At 38.4% G+C, this 21,923-nt stretch overlaps 1 protein-coding gene across 1 annotated transcript in view; it reads right to left on the bottom strand.

Moving 5' to 3' along the window:
• Positions 1-21,544, bottom strand: part of LOC102228893 (FERM and PDZ domain-containing protein 1-like) — a 38,161-nt gene extending 16,617 nt beyond the window's left edge. The window contains exons 1-4 of the mRNA XM_023333057.1: positions 21,252-21,544; positions 11,180-11,293; positions 4,459-4,581; positions 3,220-3,383 (exon numbers count right to left, since the gene is read on the bottom strand). Coding sequence (XP_023188825.1) covers positions 3,220-3,383; positions 4,459-4,577 — 283 coding nt within the window. The 5' untranslated portion in view covers positions 4,578-4,581; positions 11,180-11,293; positions 21,252-21,544. The remainder of the gene's footprint in view (positions 1-3,219; positions 3,384-4,458; positions 4,582-11,179; positions 11,294-21,251) is intronic.
• Between the last annotated feature and the right edge of the window lie 379 nt (positions 21,545-21,923).

The following is a 21,923-nucleotide window of genomic DNA, read 5'->3' as shown; positions in this document are numbered from 1 at the left end:
ACCTTTGCAGTTCTGCCTAAATCTACATTTTTCTTTATAGTGGACAGTACATTTGGCCATGAAATAATTAAAGCTTGCAGTGTTGTTTTACAACCTAACCCTGCTTCAAATTTCATCACAACTTTATCCTGACTTGTCTGCTGTGTTACTTCTTTGCGTGATGCTGTTTCTTCACTAAAATTATCCAATTTAATAAAAAGAGTTATATCGAAAATCTTCCGTGTGCATTAACACTTTTGCAAGGCACTGCTCTAAGAACGAAATTAATACTTTTCAAAACGGCAACAGGAATCTTTCCCTCCTTCCTCAAGACTCTCATCCACCCTCACATTTATTGCCTTTATGGCTGTTTTTAAAATGAACTGGCTGCTTAACTGATAGGTTTTCTGGCAGCTGTTAGAGTTGTGAATTGATTACAGATATTTCTCCTGGTTGCCACCTTGTTGGACATGTCTTTCTATCCTGTACTCAACCTGTTACACAGAGCATTATGCAGCAGGTTCAGTGAAACAAATGAACAAGCTGACATGTTGAATGTGCTTGACACTGTAGGAGCTCTCATTAGACAAGATGAAGGCTTAGAGATGCCAAAAACGGTTATCTGCCATCAAGCTGAATACATTAAGAAATGGTTTGAGTTTATATTATGTGAATAAGTAATTAAAGTGTTTTCAAAATATAAATCAAAGAAAATTATGTGGGTCTGTTTATGAACAAAATGCATACATGAATTGATCATCAGTATGAAGGCTTTCCTCCAGCCCCCATAGGTTTGTGCTTTGTCCACTTTGCCTTTCTTTAGCGTGTAATATCAGGTAGCTCTCAGACACGAGGCATCACTTGATATTTTCTTTAAAAACAATGTGGACAGCAGCCGGTGACACTGATAGGTCTGAAAATGTTTTTGAATAAAGGATTCACATTTCACTGTCAAGATGCTGCAGCACCTGCCAGATACAAAGAGACAGAGGGTAGTGAAACTGAGCCAAGACTCAGAGGGGCCACTAGTGGTGTGAGGACCAGTGTGTGTCCGTATGTGAGAGTGTGTGTCATGGGTAGAAACAGATGGTGACAGAACAAACTTGAGGCAGACATGAGAGTGAAAAGTTTCTGTAATGTGCCTCTGAACCTCAGAGGGATTCAGATCTGTGTTCCTCTGCACTTTCAGTTTCTCCGTAAAAACATTTCACAGTTCGGTACTAAAATGTTTTCTGTCATTAGGTTATTTGCCATGTTCTAGCATCTTTGTGGAAGGATGACTTACAGTATTTAGTCCCCTTTTAGTGATCCAGTTTGTTAGTTTGCAACATGCTAACTCCAGTTTTTAACTAGCTGTGACTGTGGCAAAAATACACAGAACCTTGCAAAAGTATTCATAACCTTCAAATTTTGTCATATTTTGGCACTTTACAACCACAAACTGTAGTGCATTTTAATAGTATTTTAGGAGATAAATACAACTCAAAATAGAGTATAAAAATCACGGTTAATAATTTGTCAGTTCTTGGTTTTCAACATATTTTACAAATGGAAATCTAAACAAAATGTAGCATGCATTTGTGTTTAGCACCTAATTACCTAATATTGAAAGACCACTACAGACGATGATTTTCAGACTTATATTGCATGCTGAGATTTCACATGAAGTCATATGGAGATACAGTTCTATTTTCTAAAGGAGAAAACATTTTTGCAGCTTCATTTTTTTCCTTTTGGGTCTGATTTAATCCTCATTAATATCAGCATTTTTCTTGGGTGCTGTCATCTTGAAACCCAACTGATGCCACCTATATTTCAAAGTGAATTTACTTCAACAAAGGACTGTTAGGATCTCATTGTATTAACCCTTTACCCACAAAGCCTCAAAATATGAATGAATATATGAATGCACATATGAAAGCTCAAAAAAGATTTTTCTTTTTTTACCTATAAAAACCAAAACCAATCAAATGTCAGTTTAAAACAAAATAAAGAGTTGGGTCTTACATGTTTTCAGATCTCTATCTGAAAAAAAAGAAAAAACTTTGAAAAAGTTTGTGCACTTTTCCTTACACTTCACCAATTTGCATTACTTGCATATGAAATGTCATCGAAAATACACTGAAGATTATGGTAGCACTGTTATTAAATGTAAAGTAATAATTACATGGTTAGTATGGTCACAAAAGCCGGTCAAACCAAATCTCCCTTACAGTATTTACAAACTCTGCTGCATTTACTCTTCTTCTGACACATGTCAGTGCTAAATAATTCAGTTAGGAGAAAGTGCTTGCACTGAGTTGAGGTGCTCAGGCATACCTTCGGCTGTATGTATCTACATTATCTCGCATCTTCACAACACCCACAAATGCACGCACAAACAGAAACAAAGACATTAGCGCTGTGCAGCACTTCCTTCTGTTAATGTAATTTTGTGTGCATCTCTGCAGCCTCAGCGTACAGCAGCAGCCCCAGCTGGAGGTTTTACTTTGTCAGTTTGTACCGACCAAAAGTCTGCAGAGGTCTGGCATAGGTTCACGCTTTAATCTGCTGGGAAGACATTTGTTATGCAAATTGCGAACCGTGTACTGGAGACTACAGTGAAAAAAGGCTGACAAATGCTTTCTTTTTAATACGACAATATTTGCCAAAAAATAACAAGAACTATTAATCAGTGTTTTGCAGCAGGGATCTTGGTTTACTGCAAAAATAAATCTACTTTATAATGGAAAGTTGATTATTTGGAAAATGTATAACAAGAATTTTGCAAATGTAGCAATTTATATATTTCTACAATCGAAAGCGCTTGAAACACAAAGAAAAGCCTTCTCAATATGAACATATCTCGTATAAGAAACCAAGTGTGGTTTTTCTTTTCTGTTCTTTCGGTATACCTGAGAGGGGTATAGATATAGGTGCTTTTTAACTTACAACCAAGAGTTAACTCATTACAGGGAACATTGTGCTGGGGCAGAAGGCACCGATTCAGCAAACTAAAATACTGCAGTTCCTTGTAGAAATTTACCCCGTGGCATAGGATGTTGTGACCTGCTGGAGAAAGTCAAACTACCACAACTAGTCTCAGATGAGCATGAATATGTAAAATATCTGACACAAACTAATGATGAACCATTTCTAAATACTGAAACTTTGTGATACTTCTATTAACAGCGATTACGTTTTGCACGCTATTTTCTGTCAAAATTATAACTAATGTTGCCTTTGAGGAAATTGTCCTACCTGTGGTGACTTCCTGCACCAGGATGGGGATCTGGCTGGAAAGCGTGAGGCCATGGGAGTTGAGGTCCGGGTCCTTTTGGATCTGAACATTGAATCGGAACGGGTAATTTCTCTGATCGGAGCTACCGGACTCTCCTGTTTTCCCATCCACTGCAACACGATCTCTGCAAAGCATCAGGAGGACGTCTTACCATGTCGTTGGAGGTTCTATGTGAAATTATTGTGATTTTGTTTTCCAAAACTTAAGTGAAACAAGAGTACAAGGATTTTAAAAATAAAATGACTAATGTTTGCAGCATTTCTTGTTCTAAAACTTGCAGAGGTCAAGCAGCATGAAGCAGGTTGTCTCTGCCGTGTGAGCAGCTATGCCTGTAAGGATTTGGTTTTTTCTGTGTATTCATTTAGGTTCCTGTGTCTATTGAGTCTCTCTGACTCAATAGACATGAGACTGTCCTGGCTACCCCTTGATTGTTCTCAGCTGTGTCTCGTTTCCCTGATTACTCTCTATGTATTTAATCCCACCTGTGGTCCTTGTCTAGTTGTCTTGTCAAGCTGTCTGGTCTTATGTCTGTTCTGCCGTCAGTTGTTTGTTGATACCAGTTGCTACCAGTATTTGGGCTGTTAGCCTTCTGCTCATTCTGTGCTGCCTGGACTTTGTATTTTTCACCATTAAATCATCGTTCTCACTCAACAACCTTGGTTCATCGCATCTTCCTCAACATCTCATACTGCAAATCATGACAACGCCTCCAATATCTGTTACCAATACAGATGTTAGTTTTTAAGTTCTGACAACAAGCACCCCTATTAACCTCATGGTCACAGTAATTACTGAAGTGATTTTCTGATTTTTGAGTTCTTAGACTAGAAGAAAGGATCCATATCATTCCATCTTAATTAAACTCAGAGCTTCCAAAGGCAGCTGTGTTGACTTCATTTTCTTTTTCAAATTTTATGAAGAAATTTTATCTTGAAAAGAACAGTCTTAGCTATTAAATTTTTACGTCTTTCAATATATTTCATTTAGACTTTTTTTCTCGGTCACATATTTCATTGCAAAACTCTAATTTGATTGATTTTGAAGTTGTTTTGATTTTGTTTGAGAACACCAAGGACAAAATTCAGATAATTCAAGGTCTTGATGTTAAACAGGTCGGTTTCCACATCAAAAGACAGTCAAGTCAGATAAATTTGATTATCTAACAACTGCATCTAAATCAAAACAAAGCAGAAGCCTACCTGCTCAGAGAGTGAGACCTGCTGCCCAAATCTCTGGACCGTCTCAGCCATCGTCCCACCACCTGTTCCACTCGGCTGGTTCTGCGGGACGGGGAGCGACTCCTGTCCTGAGACTCCATTTACCTGTCATTAAAGTAAAATGTATATATATCATTACAATATTTAAAAGAGATGTATTTTAATGCAACTTAAATTTAATTTAGAGCATAACAATGAACAGGGCAAGAAATCTATTTCCAATAGACCCTGCCCTATACGATACTACTATAGCATAAACAAATAGTAGTATTGGGTGTTTTGGCCCAACAAAAGGCACCGATGATGCACAAATCAGGTAAACAAAGTCCAGAAATGCTCTTTTCCACTGACAGCAATGTTAGTCCTGAATTAGCAAATGCGGGCTGTTAAACAGAATGGTTCTGTGATGAGAGTAAACATGCTTTGTGTCTGCAAAATGCACAATGTGGCACTTCCTGTGCTGAAGGGAAAAGATAACACCTCTGAATGGACAGGACAGAGAACTGCCAAAGATTTGACAAAGTTCATTTGCAGTTTCTGCAAATTGTTCTATAAAATGGACATGAGCTGAAAAAAAGTAGGATGTAACATTTATTGAAAGCAGAAATCCAACCTAAGTAGCTCACATATTTCAGACATTTCAGTTGCAATGCTTTTGTTTCCTACATGTGTAAGAAAGTCGAGAGTAAGAGCAGGGATGTTTGGCTAAGCTTCCAATGTTTTAACAACACCTATGGTGTAAGCACCACCATCCTAAAAAAACAGCACTAGACAGACATAAAACAATTTTAATACATTAAATACATTTTAAAAGCTAAAACTGAATAAATCTTCTTCTTTTGCTTTTTTCGATAATGCTGTCATATGAGCCGATATTGTTTGGTGAGGTTCAAAGATCCTTTGTGACATTTTTGGATTTTACGTGGGTAGAGGCCAACAATGACATCAGTTTTGGCACTGTGTAGCCTAATGGTCTCTTAGCCTGATTTATGAACCGCCTGATGCAATATTGCCCACAAGCTTCAATAGCAATCAATAAAAATAGTTCATCATTTTAAATAATGACTCACTTTCCATTAAATGAGTCCCTGTTGTGTCGCTGTGAAGCAAGTAGTTGTCACAAATGAGAACGTTGAAAGGCTGTGGTGGTTGGTGGGAAGGACATAATGGGCCATTTTGGTGTCTACAGGGTTTGGTTAATGGTGCATCGAGGAGCTGGGCAACATTTTAGACAGCGACATATCAGCTTACAAGAAAACATGCTTATTAAAGATGTACAGACTGTGATAACTGACTGGCCAGCTATTTTCACAGATGGGAATATTCTACATTTGTCTTCAACAGAAAATACTCAAAGTTATAAAAGGTTTTGCCATGACATCTCAATTAAGGTCTTCTGTTTTGTAATAAGTTATTTATACCTAACTTATCTTAACATTGTTAGTGTAAAGTTAGTTAGTTTTAGCCAACATAATGTTGTTACACTAAAAATGTTACATTGGCCAACAGTAGCTATGTTTCCATCCCATTGTCATGCAAATTTTGAGGGAGGATTTTAAATGTTGCAAAAAAGAAAATGTAAAAAAGTTTTGTTTCCATCTACTGGTTTGGAGCAAACCAAACCGCTATGCAAAACGTAATTTTACCATGTGTTACTGTTGGACAAGTTGTAATTCTTCTGTCACGTCAACTAATATTGACAATATTACACAAAGACCAGAGAAAGGACAGCAAAGCAACACTTCACCAATCATGTGAGGTCGATGATTCCTATGTTCGAACCTATTAGCCAAATGTGTTTCCATCTCCCCTTTCTATCTCTTTTTTTGTTTTTGGAAAAGCCAAAGTGAAAATGTTTTTGCAAAACTGAGGAAGATATTTCAAATTTAATTTTACTATTACCATCAACCTTTTCAAATGCCCATAAAAAGGTTGACGGAAACATGGCTAATGTTAGTGTAGCTGTTCCAGAATTCCTTTAGATCGAGTTTTGATGTGTCATTGTTTTCAAGATCTTTTAGCCCACTTCATGCAGCCTTACATGTTCTATTTAAGATTTCCTGATTATGCACAAACTGATTTAAACACCTTATACAATGTTGGTTTTAGGTTAGTAATTGAAAAAGAAAGCATAATTAAATTTTTTTCAAAGATCTGTGTTCTGTGGCCTACAGGCCAAGTAATGGCCGTTTCTTTCTCTTTACTGATGAACATCTGAAGCTTGTAGCCACATTCAGCCTAGGACTCTGTTTCCTGATACCCAAGATCCCTTTATCATCATCGTGACTCCACCAGGCTGTAGCTGAGAAACAGATTCTCTCACAGTGAATAATTAAAAATAGAATAATTAAATAGCAAAATAAATTACTGAAGCCATTATTTATTTAAAAACAACAACAATGAGCCATCCTTTTAAATTACATTTTAAACCAAAATACGAGGCAGATATGTGTACAGTGGTCAGACTTTAGAGATAGACAGAAAGAAAGACAAACAGGAAGGAAGGAACAATGGATGGATGGATGGAAAAGTCCAGATTTCAAATATGCTTAAATCAAATTCCAGACTTGTGCAGACTGAATTAACATAATAATTCATTGCTGACTAAACACTGAACACAAGAATAAAGAGATGAATGATGGGATGAATGAGAGTCAGCGGCAGTAATGCTATACTGAGAAACAGCATTGGGATCGATTAAATGAATGAGTGAATGATCTCAGCAGGTCTGATGTGTCCCTCAGTGAGCAGCTACAGGAAGGAATCTCCCTCCAGACAGAAGCTGAACATTAGCACCGTCCATTACAGGAATTAAATTGCTGACAGAAGAAAAGGGGAAGAAAAGCAGAGATAAAGAGCAAATAGGTGAGAAAAACAGCCAACTAAGGGAGGTGATGACAGACGACAAGTGTGATAAAAGTTGAGAAAGGCGGAGGCGTGTTGAGTGACGCAGGCAGACAGCAGTGTCTCCTGGGGGATCTTTGATAATCAGCACATTATCCATCCATCTGGCACATACCCCTCTCCTGATCCTCTCTGACGTTCCTTTCCTCATATTAGCCCTTTAATACTTCCTTTAACCCATCTCGTTCTTCATATTCACTTGCTGCAGCTCCTTTCAAGCACTTCCCATATTGCATTAACACAATGCAAAGTGTGACTTTTTTAGAGCCATGATATTCATGCTACATTACTACTAGATGGAAGGCTGCCAAAATCATAGATACAATCTCTTCAATTACACTCTTCCTCTGAGGTTACTTTCTACGAAATCAGATACTCAAGAACAGATTGATTTGAAGCCAAATGTCTGCACTTTTCAGTCAATAAAAATATTGGGACAAAGTGCTCCTTTACAACCTGCCCCCTTTATAAGCGCGTTTCGTTCCAGAATGGCTTTGATTGAGTACACAGATGAAGTCCAAGCCCAGCAAATCAAATCAGCCACAGCAGCGTTGCAGTTCCTGTTCTGCAACGGCAGCATTCACGATTAGGGATCAGAGAGGAAATGTCAGCTTATTCTCTGAACAGGTGTAATAATAGCATCGGAGGAAACCTTACACTTAATCCCTGACATTTTCAGAAGGATTCTTGTCGAATCAGGAAATAAATGCGAGATTAATCACTGCTTGGTAAAAATGTAGATATATCACAGCTATATTATTAGGTCTGCACACTCAACACATCCACTTCTAAATCAAGACCAGTGCTAGCCTAAACCTTGTTCAGATTGACAACAAAGCAAACCCTTTGCTGTGGCAGAACCAAGAACTTCACTTGTGACTGGTAGAACTATGGAGACAAATTGCCTTTTTGAATCTTGATTAATAATTAAGAGTTATGTTTAGTCCTTATTGAAAACAGAAGAATAAAAACACAGAGCTTCATCATAGGAAACAAACCAGATTACCATAGGAAAAAAAGCACAGTCTCTCTTATTCTCATGCCGTTTGTTTTATTACCACTCATCAAACAGCGGAGGTAGATCAGTGCATAAATAAAGCTTCAGTCACAATTGATGTTTGCATCTGAATTTATTGACATAGCTTGCATCTTTGTTCTTTTTATATTACTAGCTGGTGTCTGTAAATTCTGCCTGACTGAGCCTGTGTCTGTCTCTACAGTTAGCAGTGGTGCTTATAACGACCAATCAAAGGTCAGAATTCCCAAACATAAATGCATTTACAAATTAGGCTGGCAGCATTACAACATTGTTACAAACACATGGATGATACAGAGTGGAATCTGAATACAACAGAGTCACAAGAAAACAAGTAAGAGTAAAAAGTTAATAGTTGTTTAGCATCTTGGGAAATGTATTGTTTGTTTTTATTTTCCTGCGTGTAGGACCACATGATATAATTATAGCAGCATTGTTTTTTCTCTCTCTGTGTCTGAGCTAAATGAAACTGTACTTGTAGTGTTAATAATTATTTAAATTTTTTTTTCTTTGCTATTTTAGCTCCTTTTTCTCAAGAGGTCCTTTGTTGTTCAGGCTGCAGTTGTCAGGCTACAACTGCAGCCTGCAGGGCAGATTCAGAAATCAGTCTGAATCTGTCCTGCCTAAGTAAAGAAAACAAATAAATACAAAGTTTTCTACCCCTACCATCCAGTTGCATAACATTATTTTAACTTCTCTTTCCACCACTACGTGTGTAGCATTAGCTTGGGCCAACGGACGTGTTGTGGGTAAAGTAACAGCAGATAAAGCTTGAGTGGTTTCCTACTCCTGTAAAATATAGATTGATTATTTAAAGAAAATGGAGACTATTTTCAATACGTAATATAGAAAAAAAAACATATATTAAAACTTAGAAAAAAGAATGACCAGCCTTCTCACAGAGACAAATGTTCTACCATGTGCTTCTGTGTGGATAGTGTAACGTTTTGTTAAAGGGGGGAAAGTAAAAATCGGCATGTCTGGATCGTGATTGTAACACGTTGCAGCTGCAATCAGTTGAGTGTGTATGAGGCAATAAACAAAGCAAAAATGCTGTATATAATCTGAGTGAACTCAAGCTGCCTGTCTGTGATGTTATGTAGCAGGTTTCCAGTAGGGAGACTGATTAAGAAAGGTTTCCCAGTCCAGACAGGATAGATCCTAAAACTTCATTTATAAAAATCCTCTAAATGTACAACACTTCTGTTTGTTGGTGATCTATATTTGCTTTTCCCTTTAATAAAGCATTTGTTTAAAAAGGATGATTTTTAATACCTAATACGAATATTGCAGTGTGGAAGCAGAGCCTGCCATACAACTGCTGCAGGAAAGAGTCATCTCAGGGAGAAAGGTTGGCTTTTTGTTTATTGCTGAGACAGGAGCTGGGCAGTATAACAACTGCTGCAGAAAAAAACACACACACGCTCACAGTTGACTAATGGGGCTGCAGCAGCACTTGCAGTTTATTTTCCACTATAAACACTTCTTTGTGTACATCTAGAGTTACAATGAGATTAATATGTTCCTTTTGTCGTATAATCTCTTTATCTATATTTAATCACATAATTTTCAACTTTCAGACACTGCATAGATTTAAAAATACACAATTTAAGAACAAATGTGGTTGCAAAACATCAGAAGAAGCAATTAATGCAACTGGATGAAAAGTTACAGTTGGGAGATAACTTTGGTCGATGCTGGGTGAACAAGTGAATGAAATGTTTTCCAACCTCGAAGCTCAAAAAGAGACCTCAGAGTTGTTGTGTTTCAGGTGATTTCCGACACCAATCAATATACAGACTTGCAAAGACAAAGAAGAATTTAAGGGAATCGAATAACAAAATTAATCCGTTTTAAAAACACAATTTCCACCCAGTGTTCTATTTACATGTCACTAAAAGACATGAAGGATGAAGTTTAAAAGACAAAACAAGACTTTTCAACTGGGCTGCATGTTTGCACTGTTGCCTTGCAGCATAAGGTCTTGGATGACTATGAGTTTATATGTTCTCCCCATTAATGCATGAGTTTTTACCAGATGATATCATTTCATCTCATAGTCTAGAAATGTGCATGTAAGGTTAAGTGGGTTGACCTTAGGAGTGAATGTATGGGTTCATGTTTGTTTGTCCAGTCACATCAGTCAGCAGAGGTACCAACCCTAAAAGGAAAAATATGCCAACCAGCATGGGCTGCTCTACCGCTTTCTGTGATGCGTTCATGGGCCTACGAAAACATGGAAATGCTCTCTTGATTAACATATGCTCTAATGTGATTGATATGCTCCTCAGAGTTTTTGGCAGCAATGTGACTCCATAAAAGCTTGCCAACGCCGCCCCCTGCCTCTTGAAAAGTGGGCATAGGCGATGCATGGATAAGCTAACTTTCTACAGCTTGAAAAAGTGAAACATAGTGATAATCTAGTTTATTTATTTTGTGAATTCAACATCCTGGTATAGTGAGACACAGATTACGTCCAACTTTTGCATAACACACTGAGACATGCAAGGCGCAGGCAAATGGGATTAGAGAGTGTGTCTGGAGCCTGTGGCAGGGAGTTTGTGCGTCACTCCTGCTGAGCCAGATTAAACTGAGCTTCAGTCCAACCCTACAAGACAAACTGCAAAGCTGCAACTCAATCTCCCCGTTTGTCTCATTTTCACTTTTATCCCTCACTTTTCTGATCCTCTAATGTCATCACCTTTATTTTCTGTAAACGTACTCATCACATGTGCAAACAAATCTGCCTGAAATAGCAGTCACCTGCTCGCCACCCCCTCTCCCAGGGCTCCCTGAAGGCGCTGGTTGCAGTCACGCTCCACGTTCGGTTCGTCCATCATCTGGCAGAAGGGGACCCGGATGACGTATCTTCATCTCCTGGGGATATGCACAACATAATAAGGACAAGACAAGGGAGGCTTTAGACAAATGTGGAGTACTGTGGCAACACACAGTGCCTGCAAAAGTATCTACACCCATTTCACATGTTGTCATACACATAAACATCAATTTACGTTGCATAAATTGCATGTGACAAAGTAGTGCTTAATTGTGACATGTAAGGAAAAGGATTATGTTTTTTTCCAATTTTCTTTTACATGGATGGGTCTGAAAAGTAAGGATTGCATTGGTGTGACACTGAATAAATACAAATTTACCCAGCTCTCTTCAGATGTCACCTAATTAGTAATTTTGTGGAACTTAATCCAGCTGTCCTGAGAAGGTTAAAGAGGTTTGCTAAAGAACATTAGCGAGCTTAAATTTAAATCATATGGCATAACTCCAAAACTACTAACAGATGGGAATGACACCAAACTGACCGTCTTACCAAAAAACAAGTCATTATTCAGAGAAGCCTCCAAGAGGCCCATGCAACTCTACAAAAGCTGCAGTGTTTCACAGTTCCAGAGGGAGAGTCTGTCAACATATTTATTATTAGTTGTGCATGCAACTTATCTGGGCTTTACGGAAGAGTCGCAAGAAGAAAGCTACAGAGTAAAGAAAAACCATAAACTGTTTATTCTTAGTTTACAAAGGCCATGCAGGCGACACAGCAAAAATATGGCAAAAGTTGTTCCAATGAAACTTTGTCACCAATATGCAAAGATGTGAGAGAGAAAGCTACAACCCTGAGCACATTGTTTCTACAGTGAATCATGCTGGTGCCTGAATCGTGCTGAGGTGTTGCTGCTCTACAGCAAGTAAAGGGAAACCTTTGATGGGAAGCAGCATGCAGTCCAGTCCTGGAAGAAAACCTGCCAGGTGCCACAAAAACCTCGAATCACACAGCCAAAACCACAATAAAACGGTTAGATCAAAGTGTTTTGTTAGAATGGCCTAGTCAAAGTCTACACTTAGTACAATTTAGAATCTGTGGCAACACATGAAAGCTGATGTTTGAAGACATTCTCTGTCCAACTTGATGACATGATGAATTTGACAAGGTTGAATATAAAAAGTTACATGCAGGTGAACTCTGTGTTATTATCGCTATGATTATGATCTAGTTTTCTGTTCAAGAATAAAGGGGACAAACTAAATATGTGCCAAACATTTACATTTTTGTTTGGTAAACATTTTGAAATCCATCAGCTTCCTTTTACTTCACAACTATGTACTCCTTTTAGTTATAGTTTGTCAGTTAAAATCCCAATAAAACACTTTTTTATTCTAAGGTGACAGAATGTGAAAATATTAAAAGCAATGCAAATGTTTGCATTTATTTACATCTATTTAACATTCTAATCTTTTCTTCTGAAAGAGGTTGAAGGACAGGAAATGAATATTAAAAGCTCCACTGTTCAGCAAACAAAATTAAACAATTCAGTAATTTTCACAAGCATCAAAAGGAAACATTCAGTGTGAAAAAGTGCAGTAAATTAACAAGGCAACGATTAGAAGAAGGCCGCTTGAGAGGCAGAGTGCAAAATGATATTTCATAAACAAGCAGAAATGTGAAAAGGAAGACAACGCAGGAAAAAGTGGGGAGAAAAGTGAAGGATGGGGGAATAAAAGCGTCAAAAAATATAGTGGGACTCCATCACAGCGGGATCGGCCGGGCTGAGCTGTTTGTGGAGTCCCACTTCCCCCTGCTCTGCTCTAAACACCATCCATTATTAATGAGCCCCTTACAAAGCCCTGGGAAAAGAGATGCTGGGAACTCTTCTTTATCCTCTCTCTCCCTTCTCCGCCTTCATCCACTCAGTTACCCTCACCTCAGTACTCCTTTCTTTAAGAACTCATCTTACCTTCTTGTTCGAAGTTAATCATTTGATATATGTTCAGGCACTTGAGCTGCCAACAAGGCAGCTTTTTATTGTGTATATCAAACAGCTTAAATGCCTCAGAGATGGATAAATTCATCTGTTTCCTGAGAAATAAACAAACAGCATGAATCTCTTTCTGATGTACAGTAACAGATAAAAATAAGTTAAATAACTTTTCTTTTTTTTTTTTTGCTGCATTTGATGATGTGTGTGTAACATTGTGTTTTATGTCCGGAGTGAGAGTATCTTTTTATCATCCCGGTTAGCGGCTGGAGTTTGTGTGCGTTAGTCAGTGTGCTGCTCACATCAATAATGTATGCAGATAATGCAACCGCTTCGCTGTACCGACAACTAACAGGCATACCGATGCACACAGATGGAGACACGGAGGGGGAGAGAGAGAGGAGACACATGAGGCAGCAAAAAAATGGAAAGATGAGATGGGAAAATGTGAAGAATACTGTGCGTGATGAGAAAATGGTTTAAAGTCTACAATGTGAGGCAAATTATAATACAATTCAGATTTTACTTGGATTTCACCAAACTGAATTCGTTTTTTTTTTGTTTTGTTTTATCACATACCACATTTCCATATGATTGCAAGAGTCCCACACAAATGAACTCAAACAATATAAAAGTCACTCATGTGCAACAGAATGCAGCTGAAACCAAATATTTACACACATTGTGTATAAAAAGACACAAAGGCTTTGTGTCTAACATTAAACTATTTTCTGTTTTAGGTCAGTTAGGATGACCTAAATTATTTTAGGGAGGATTGTTGGGGTTCATGTCGACCCCACAGGATGGCGCCCTGGGCGGCTGCCCAAATCAGGAACCGCCACTGTTTATTCCACCATGTTGACCAGGCTTCACTTAGAAACGATAGTATATTCTAATATAACCTTTCTGGGAAAAATAAAGGACAGTAAAGAAAACATCTGAGCTTCACTATGGCCTTTTTACTGATTGATCAGATCCTTTAAGGGCTGGAAGATCACAGAACAAGATGAATGAAACCAGAATGAATGCAATGCAGTCATTAAAGTTACCAAAATGATGGAAATCAATTGTGATACCTCATTTCTTTAACAGGACCTGCCACCAACAGCAGTACATGAGATTAAAACAGGACGCCCTCTTTGGTGGAAGGGGATTTCTGCTTTTCAAATGGATTTGGTTGTGCATAACTCTTGAAATGAGGACAAACGCAGTGATAACACAGTGAGATGTAACTCACTGTTAGTAAGGAAACATTTGATTCGAATTTGTGTGACTAAATTGAAAAGACTTTAGTCGTATGTAAATTTGTAGGCGATATAAATATTTAAGCTTCGTGCCCTCCCGACCCCACTAGGGGACGGGAGGGTGTTAGAAAATGGATGGATGGATGGATGGATGGATGGATGGAAGTGGCAGTTTTATTTACTTTACTTATGTTGTACAAGTGGACAACAAAAGTCATCTCAGGGCACATGCCGCAAACAACACACAGGTCTACCCCTAACCTCTGACTGCACCTTGACTATGTTCATCTTTAGAGGTAGCAATCCGATTAGGAGATCACCTTTTAGACAGACATACAAGCACACAAACAAACACACATAATCCATGTCACCTAATGACATTTACTGGTGGAAGACTCCACTAAATACTGCCTCAGACAGCTCGCTGTCATCTGAAGATGTGAATGCATGCGTGTCCCTCAAGTTCCACATTTGAGGGAGAATCAACAAGAATCAGGAGAAAAACAGAACAATCTACAAAACTATGCCACAAAAACAGCATTTGTTGTTTTTTTTTACAGTTTTGAACAAAAAATATACAGAAAAAAAAAATTAGCTCTGGATTTCAGCTAGTGCTCATCTGCCAACCAAACACAGCAGAATACATAACGTCAACAAATATCTAATACTCTGTTTGTATCAGTATGTTTGTCCTAACCTTGCTGAAAGATATAGATTTTTTTAAAAACTAGTGCACAAAAACTGAGCTATTTATTTCACCAGATTGATTATTTTGGATATTTTGCCGACACTTGACCATCACATATGATTCAAAATGCTTGTACTGCTGTAACATTTTTACATTCATGCTATAACTACAGACTTCAAAGTGTTTTATTGGGGTTTTACTTGGTAAGGACATACTGTAGGACATACTGTAAATGTGAAATGAAAAGAAAGTGTATTTTTTTCCATTATGCAAACTATAAAAACTACTGTATGCTTCTGTATTCAGGCCCACTACCTGGTGGAAGTAATAATTGCTGCAAATATGTTTTGAAATGTTTTGGGGAATCAGCTCTTTACATCTAGAGACTGAAATTATTACTACTTGCTCAGTCAGGATAGACATAAACGTTCAAGTTTCTGGTTTACTCTAACATGTGAATATGTGTAGTCTGAGCTATTCCATTGTGCCTTCAGCTGTCTGCTGACTATTTAGTTTACTTAATCAAAATAATTTAGGAAAAAGATTGTGGGTTCAATTTAAAGGCCACATTCATATAGACTTGTAATCTGTAAAAATGTCTGCATATTCAGAAACATTATAAATCCATTATAAATTCAGTCACAGCCTATCCATTTTAGCAGTGCTGCAAACTGTTTTCTTATTTATTCAACTCTCAAATGGCTCTGTAAACTACTTCAAGTCATCATTCTAAAGGTTTTCCTAGCAAAAAACCCTCTGACTTTTCATGAATAATAGCTGTGTAGATTCACAAGCATGTAGGCAATTAGACTGGCTCTTTTAACTCAAGTCCATTAATGACGCTGATTTCTTTTTATAACGTCCCATTTGATCTTTCCAGCACTTAACTGTTCTTGGTTCGATACACACTGTGAACTGCATGTTTATTCTTGTATCAGCCTCACAGAGGCGAATGAAAGGTTCGTCTCCAGGCATGGTCACAAGTAGTCATATTCAATAAATTAGAATTATACATCCCAATATAGCCTGGCTGCCAGATTTGGAAATAACAAGCCTTTAAGAAGATATTAAACATGCTTTTCATTAAGCCCACATTTAAATTTTTAAACATAGATTTTTTTTAAGGCATCCCTAAAGGTAAAATTTCAAAACAAGGTTTTCTTCATGCAGTCATGTGAAAATAGATGCTCCTGTAAAAGTCTGTGTGTTCTAACATATTCAGCCATACAGATATTTAACAGCCATTTCAGCAGTTGGTGTGCACTAGACTGTTGCAGAGAGAGTGAAAACCATGGTGAGATCAAAAGAGTTGTCTGAGGATTGGAGCAGGTTATGAGCCTGGAAAGAGATTTAAAGAGGTCTTTAAAGAATATGAATTTATCCATTTCACTGTATGGAAACAAATCTACAAGTGAAGGACATCCAAAGCAACTGCAAATATGCCTACTAGGTCAGGTAATCCAACCTCAGCATCAGAATGCAGGCTGGCGTTAATTTGGAGTTTTGACCTCTGATTGGATGGAGGACTTGAACGGACCACCCAGGATTCACCTGAGGAGCCGGACTCAGTTTGCAGAGCCTGGTAATGCGGAGGGAACAGAATCTTGCTAATCCATATTAGCAAGATTAAGAATAGGTGATACACATTTGAACAGCACTTTATTTACCATAGGGAAACATGAAACAGAACGTTGTGACTTTTGTTATGAGCATAGAAACTATGAACCATGATATCTTAGACTGTTGCAAATACTCAGCCGAAAGGAAACATATTCTGGATCAAATAGCAACTTGTGTACCAAGCAATGTCTGTTTGAAGAGCATATTAGACTGGGGATCCAGTAAATGTGGGCGCAAATATTTTATGTGCTATCTCTGGGAAACTAGCTTTCCTCTGCAATTCCGCTCGAATATAATCTCACTTACAATAGTCTGGGCTTTCTCCTTCCCTTCATTCTCTCTGGTAGGTCTTCTACCAGTCACCGGACAGAAGAAGAAGTTGTGAATGATGACATCAATTTTCTGCGCTGTTTCTAGAATTGTAGTCCGTGAAGGACGTCATTCAGTCTGTATAGGCCATGCTTCCAAATACTGAATTAACATTAAGAGCCGCCTTGTTCGGATCACAGTGGAGGTTGGATGCTTGCAGCTTCGTAGCATCAAACTGGTGCATTACACGTCACAGGCAACCGTTAGCAATTGGGTAAAATTTAAAACATCAGCAGAATCCACTCCTCCAGGAAGCAATAGTTTCTCAATAGCCAAGAGCCCAGACCCTCTGTACAAAGCAAAGTGTAGCACAGGGGGCTGGTTTTTATCAGGCGAGTGGAAAACAGGATTAAGAAGTTATTAGATCTAGTACCTTGAGGTGGCGGTAATAAACCTATATGGATTTCATCTGCCATTAAACTCCACAGAAGAAGAAGACTGGGCCTCTCCTCCTCCTTGCTGATGACTGATTTGCACACCTGCATTGCCGCTCAGGTGTGTTTTCTTCTGTTTGCAGGATTGTGAAGAGGGTTAGAGGACTAGGCAAGTTCCTTTTCCTTAAAACCTAGGTAAGTTTGAGGATCCTACCCACGTAATATTTTTGGTGAGTTTTTTTTTGTTAGATAGGAATATCTGGGTTGGTCTTTCTTTGTTTTCACACAAAGAAAGACCCTGTTGTTTTATTTGTTTCTTAAATTTGGACAACCTAATAATCCCTTTCTCTGATACAAACTTTTGAGACAATAAATAAAAACTTGTTTCACATTTGCAGGGACTCTGCCAACTTATTTGTCCAAGTTTGTAATAGTCTGCCTATCTAAATACATGGTATGTATTTGCAGTAGCTGAAAGATAACTCCTCCATAGCTGTGATTTTTGTTTTTTGTTTCTAAACACAATACAAACTGTGTTTAGATCAAACACAGTTTGTACATATGTGTCAGAGTTCATAACAAAGACTCGCCTGAAAAAATTATATTAAAAAGAGGACTTCCAGTGATCACGCCATGTGTTTGGCAGATATGTCATTTGTTTTAACAAGTAACTGAACACTTTTTCCATATAACAGTGAATATTTTTATTAGGGTTTTACACAGCTAGGCTGTTCAGATTCCCTCTAATTCCAATTAATATCCTGATTTGTCCTACTGATGTAAGATCAGAAGTTTCCATTCAGTCACAAATGATGTATAGTTTGTTTTTAAACATTTATCAGTGAAAAGTACTTCAGGAACTATACTTGCTACTGTCAGAGAACCGTTTAATCAGGTACTGCAGACGGAAGTCAAACTTGGCTAAAAATGTTGACTTAATAAGAGATTAGGGTCAATCTAAAATCTTTTGGACCTCATTACAGAAGGTTCTCTTCAGACTCATTGTGTTTGTCTAACAAGCTGTGTGAAAGATCAGATATTACAATAAAATGTTGAAAAAGATTTCACAAAGTAAAGCTTTCAGATCTAATTTGTACAAACAAAGTTATAGGGCGATCTCAATACATTGCAGAACTGATCTGGGGAAGTTGTTGCTACTTTTAATGCACAGTCTAATGCTACGAGTCCCACAGCTTTTTAATACAGTAGCAGATATAAACTACACGCTGCCAAAAGACAGATAAAATATGCAAAAATGCCTTTTCATCATGTGTAAGCACAAGAACGCTTGTGCACAGAGAAACAAAGAGTCTGACGTCCACACATCCAGTTGTTTCTCAGTATTAAACTTGACAAATAAGAAGCATCAAAAATGTAGCCCAACCTAAAAATAACATCATAAATGAGTAAAGCCGAGCGGGGAGGGCCGTCAGAACGCAGCCATGCAGCCTCGCTCTTCTTCTGTTTCAGCTCTTGAGTGTCAGGACTCAGTTTTCATTAACATCCCTGCACAAAGCACAGGATGGTAATACCTCCTCTGAGGTTGGGACATACAGTCAGTGTATAGATGGAGTCGAGCTATTCATGCAGAGCACGAGATCACGTTTCTTATCATAACACAGTGGAAACAACACAGTGTATTCCAGCATGATGGAGCAGAAAATGTGATCATACGATGCATGTGCTTGTAGATGTGTGTGTGAGCACGCACAGTGATGCATTAGTAAAACGCATTTCACACAGAGTATGTACTATGAATCTGTTCATCAATTCTTTAGCAGTGGTTGCACACAGTGAAATGACTGGCTCGCTTGCTGCGAGAGCCGCCAGTGGTAGTCTGAGTGTCTTTGTATCTAATGACTGATGTACAGTAGATCTACCCTCATGACAACTTTTAGTGTTTTCCATACAGATAGATCAATTGGGCATAACATCAGGACCCTTGACTAGTGAATAACACTGATTAAGTTAGCATTGCGTTCTTACGATTGTTAGAAAATGGATAAATATATTGACGAGGGTCCAGTTGTGATCGCTAACAGGACAGGATGCTCACATGCCATTTGTTTATAGGCTTGTTTGCACCATTCTATGTTAAATCTAATAGAAATGGATGTTGAAATCCAGTTTAATTATTCCCTACTTTACTGTCCATTTTTTAATGATCTCCTTGCGAGTTGAATTGTGAGAGGAAAAGAATTTACTGATACACCCATGATGTTATATGATGCACAGCAGTTCCTCTGGCTAGTTTGATTTGATTAGATGATTATTGAGAAGTTAGCTGATTTGATCATGTTTTCTTTACATGGTAGGTGTGTTTTATCCCTTAAGACAAGCTGGGTATTGCCACCTCAGAAAGACAAAGTAGTGAGTGTTCTTGTTTTGCTAGAGTTGACAGGACTAAATAACAGCAGCTGTCTTTGGGGTGCATCCATGGGATTTTGTAGCATCACCTGCTTTTAAGGTTTCTTTGTGTCCTCGCTGGTTTAAGGTACATCAGAAACCTGGAGGAGCTACATGAGGACTAAAAGTAAGTTTTTATCTAGATTTGGTTAAGGAGTGAGTAGTTTTGCCCATTTGCTTTTGAGTGTCTAATTCTATAGGTGGGTGGATAAATTCAAAATATTGATAATATCGATATGAAGTCGGTGTCAGATACTAGTGAGGTGAAATACAACTTCAGTACTTTAGTTTCAAATTCTCTCTTGAAATTTGACTTTATTCTCATTTTGTAGTTTTTCAACTCCACCTCAAAAAATACATCTGTTTTCGGTGGATCTAAAATTATAATTTTTTCACTTTTATTTAGGAAAATGCACTCAAATGTGACTATATGATTAGACTGAATTGGCATAAATTGGTATCATTTAATTAGGACCCCATTAGGTACTGTATGTAAATTAATATGTATTGGAATATTATGTCAAGAAAAGTGTCTCAAGATATTTGTTGCACATATAAACTGAACTGAATAGTGTGATCGGTCAGAGTTCCTGAGTATAAAAAGTCAACATAGCACTTTTTGGTTACCCATCATTGCTTATTTGACTGAGGTAAGCAGGTGGCAGCTCTCACCTGCTCACCTAAAGCTGCACTGGCTCTCATGGAGGAGTAGGGGTAGGGAAACGTAAGATAATTTATTTATTAGCTCTGTATAAAAGGTTAATGGATGCTTTGTCATTTAATGCACATGTACATCTCACAATAAACACCTAATTATCACATTTGTGATACGCAGAACAACATCTACTGTTTATCCTTGCAGGTTGACTGGGAGGCTGGTGCCTGTCTCCAGTAGTCAATGGGCAGGAGGTGGGATATTTACCCTTTACAGGCTGGCTGTTCTTCACAGGGCAACACAGACACAAGCTCAAGCACGCAAACACAAGGACTATTGTTGATGTTTTTGGACTGTGGGAGAAGGCTGGAGTACTGGAGAGAACCCACGCATGTCAACTCCATACAGAGAGACTCCAGGATGGGACTCGAACCCAGGACCTTCTTGCTGCAAGGCAACATTGCCATCACCTGAACCACTGTGCAACCAGGCAAAACAACGGTGGAAGCTTATTGGGAACTTAAACGTAATCTTTTCTCTTAATTTTTATTCTCTCCCTATTTTTTTTTTTTTTTTGTCATTTCCCTTACGGAGATGCACTGACAGGAAAGCAACACAATTGCGATCAGTTATAATCTATTTTAGGCACTTTCTGTCTTGTGGTTAGTGGGTCTAGTTGGCTGTACAACAACAAGGGTTAAAGACCTTACCGAGTAGCGGCTGTTCCTGTCTTATAATCCTCTCCTGAGCGCAGGGCGGGCCGTCCCGACCGTCCCTAGTAACGGTGGAGAACTTGGAGAAGCGCCGCAAAAGAGCCGCACCTTCCTCAGACAGCAAAGAAGCCAGTTAATCCATATCACCTGGGGGTTTCAGAGCGCCACATCCTCCGGCAGAAATCAGAGGGACCGTTCGGTAGTCCATCCGTAGGTCCTGAAGCAGGTGATGCGAAGGGACGGGGTGAGGTGCTTAAGCATCGATAATCTTCTCAGTCAACAATCCCATCTTTCTCCGTCGCTCTCTCTCTCTCTCTGTCTCCTTCTCTCTCTCTCCTTTTCTCCCCCAAGTTCTCTCTCTCTCTCTCTCTGGCACTGTTCTCTCCATCTCTCTGTCAAACAAAACCCAGTTAAAGTTTGCATTAAAACGACACAAGCCGAAAACAAACGTTGGAGTCGGCGTTGAATATATAAGGTACATTCAAAGTCGAAGTTATAAATAGGCATACCGTTTAATATATAATTTTTAAACTGAGTTTAATGACGCAACCTGATTAGCTCACACGAAATAACATAATGGCACATTTCATTGACTGAAAATATGTATTTGTCGCCCCCTGCTGGCGATAGTTCTTCACTACTACGCACCGGAAGTTGTTTATTTCCGGA

Source organism: Xiphophorus maculatus, chromosome 5 (genome assembly GCF_002775205.1).
Source record: "Xiphophorus maculatus strain JP 163 A chromosome 5, X_maculatus-5.0-male, whole genome shotgun sequence".
In the NCBI taxonomy this organism is placed as follows: domain Eukaryota; kingdom Metazoa; phylum Chordata; class Actinopteri; order Cyprinodontiformes; family Poeciliidae; genus Xiphophorus; species Xiphophorus maculatus.
This window is presented reverse-complemented; position numbering and strand designations above follow the sequence as displayed.